This window comes from Vigna unguiculata, chromosome 1, assembly GCF_037176805.1.
Source record: "Vigna unguiculata cultivar grain cowpea cultivar isolate G323 ecotype 2 chromosome 1, ASM3717680v1, whole genome shotgun sequence".
In the NCBI taxonomy this organism is placed as follows: domain Eukaryota; kingdom Viridiplantae; phylum Streptophyta; class Magnoliopsida; order Fabales; family Fabaceae; genus Vigna; species Vigna unguiculata.
This window is the reverse complement of record NC_140792.1, coordinates 33493391-33495789: the sequence shown is the minus strand read 5'-3', so window position 1 is coordinate 33495789 and position 2399 is coordinate 33493391. Positions and strand designations below refer to the sequence as shown.

Sequence of the window (2399 nt, the reverse complement as noted above, 5' to 3'; positions counted from 1 at the left end):
CTCTCACCATCTCAAACAACTTGCATTCATATTTTCATTTTACATTGCACTTTCTTCTTCCCATCTACCCACCAATCTTTAACGCAAGTCAAAAGCAGTTTCAGTTTCAGTTTCGCTAAAAGCACTGATTTTTCTATAACCTGTTAGTTTGGTGAGAGCATGAAACTCTCTGCGCAGAATGCTCTGAGTTGAAGTTATGAAAACCCAACACTATACTTTTTGAAGTAGATTACAAAACCTTGTGTCCAAATAACTGCTAACAAAAGATTACAAAATCAAATATTTAAATGGTTATAGACAGAAAAAAATGATTCAACATGCTCTGATTCAACAAGATCCTAAACAAATATCATTATACAAATATGAGTCTGTTGCATGGTCGTATCTTCTGTCAGCTCCACTGGTTTGGACACACTGGCCCATGACTTTCCCATTGAAGAAGAATACAAAAAATGTAATTTCAAGATGAATGGGTGTATACACAGAAGTAGTAACAAAATTGGTCAGACTAATGCGATAAATAAAAAATAGCAGCATAAATCTCCTTATTAATTATCCCTTGGTGTGTTATTATTCTTTCTTACCATTATTAATTTTATTATTTTTATCCTAAACTGTTGTAATTAACAATCTCTATAGACAGAAGAATCCAACACAGACGAACACATTTGCCTCCTGATGACATAATTAAGGTCGTGATTACTCACACCGCGTAGGACCATCGGAAAGTCCCAAAACGACGTCGGGGAAGACCCACCAGCCTCGGGGATGGACTCCGGCGAAGCGACCAAATCAACATTCTTATTCTTCAAAACGAACCCGCTCCCGCCGACGAGTTGACTCAGTATGGCGGACTCGGTAACGGGGTTTTTCCTCTTCCGGTGCTGCGTGGCAGCGCGGACTATCTCCACAGCCATGGCGCCGGAGAGCCGCCGCACGCCGCGAGCGCCGCCTATTATAACGGAGGAGAAAACAACACGCTGCGTTCTCTTGCCGTGTTTTTCCTGTTTGGAGAACACATGGACGGAGTCCGGGCTGGGATTTCTGAGTCGGGCGAGTGGGTCTTTGAGAATCAAGAGGGTTTTGACGTCGGCGAGGATCACGTGTTTGAAGGAGCGTCTGACGCGGCCGAGGAGCATGGGGTAGCAGGCCCAGCGGCGGAGAGAGAGAGGCACGCGGTCGAGGAAGCCGGCGAGCGAGTTCTCCGGGTCAAGCTCGGAGGCGTGGAAACTGAGGACCGATCCGTAACCGTAACCGAGTGAGGAAGCGGTTAAGTTGGTTTTTGTCTTGGGACCCCAAAGGGGTTCCTTTTGCTGCTGCTGCTGCTGATGCTGTCGGAAGCGATTAGGGTGGAATGAGGAGTTGGGGTGGTGGCGCCAGCGCGTGGAGTTGAGGCGCGCGTGGAGATGAAGCAGCGTGGAGAAGGCGTGGTTCTCTTGGGAGATAATGGGGGTGAATTTGGAGGATGAGGAAGGGGAGGGGAAGAGGAAAACGACGTCGGAGGAGGCGGTGAGGTAGGAGCGGTGGAGGAGGCGGAGGAAGAGGCGGAAGTCGTCGAGCGGAGTGTCGTCGGGGACGTGGGCGATGAGAAGGTCGGACATGGATTTGGTGCCTCTTCGGTGGAGCGTGCCCATGCGTTGGAGCGCGAAGGGTGTGTGAGGGGTGCGTGAAAGGGTGTGTGAAGTGGGTTTTGTTGAGAGGGAAGTGCTGGGGAAGGTGGAGAGAGTGAAGAGGAGGAGCGTGGTGAAGAAGAGAAGGAGGCAAATGGAGATGGTGGATTGTGCTTTTGATAAGAGGGATTTGGAAGGGGAAAGCAGAGTGAGTTTGGGTTTGTCGGTGATGCTGGATTTGTTGTCTTGGGAGAACAGCACCAGAAGCATACCCATACCTATGCTACTGCTGTTGTTACTGTTGTTTTTGTTGTTCATGTTCGGTTTTGTAACTGTCATTGTTGTGTTTGATGATGATGATGACGACGACGACGATGATGTTGTTGTGCTATCTCTGCATTGCTGTTTCTGCTTCTGCTTCTTCTAATGCTTGAAAATGGTGAGAGTGTTGGGTCATTTTGATTTTGATGAACTCTCTCACACTCCTCCTCTTTCTTCTTCTTTCTCTCTTTTATCTCTCCTACTCACTAATTCTCTCTCATTTTTATAATGAACATCTTAAAATATTGTTTGATTCATGATTGATGCTATTAGAATACAAACCAGAGTTATAAAAGAATTAGATAATGAGATGATAGCTATCAATGATGACAAATTTGGTTAGGTAATAGGTTTAGCTTTTTACTTTTATAATTATGGTGAATTTTTCTAGTTTTCTTTTCAAATTTAAATATCGATTTTTTTTTTCAAATTAAAAATGCTGCAATATGATTTAGGCTGAATTAGAAT

General features: G+C 45.2%; 1 protein-coding gene across 1 annotated transcript; it reads right to left on the bottom strand.

The window, feature by feature from the left end:
- Positions 1-267: 267 nt before the first annotated feature.
- On the bottom strand, positions 268-2174 carry LOC114173553 (uncharacterized). Its single transcript, XM_028058027.2, has one exon. It carries the CDS (start codon positions 1947-1949, stop codon positions 624-626), a length of 1326 nt encoding a protein of 441 aa, XP_027913828.2. The 5' UTR covers positions 1950-2174; the 3' UTR covers positions 268-623.
- Between the last annotated feature and the right edge of the window lie 225 nt (positions 2175-2399).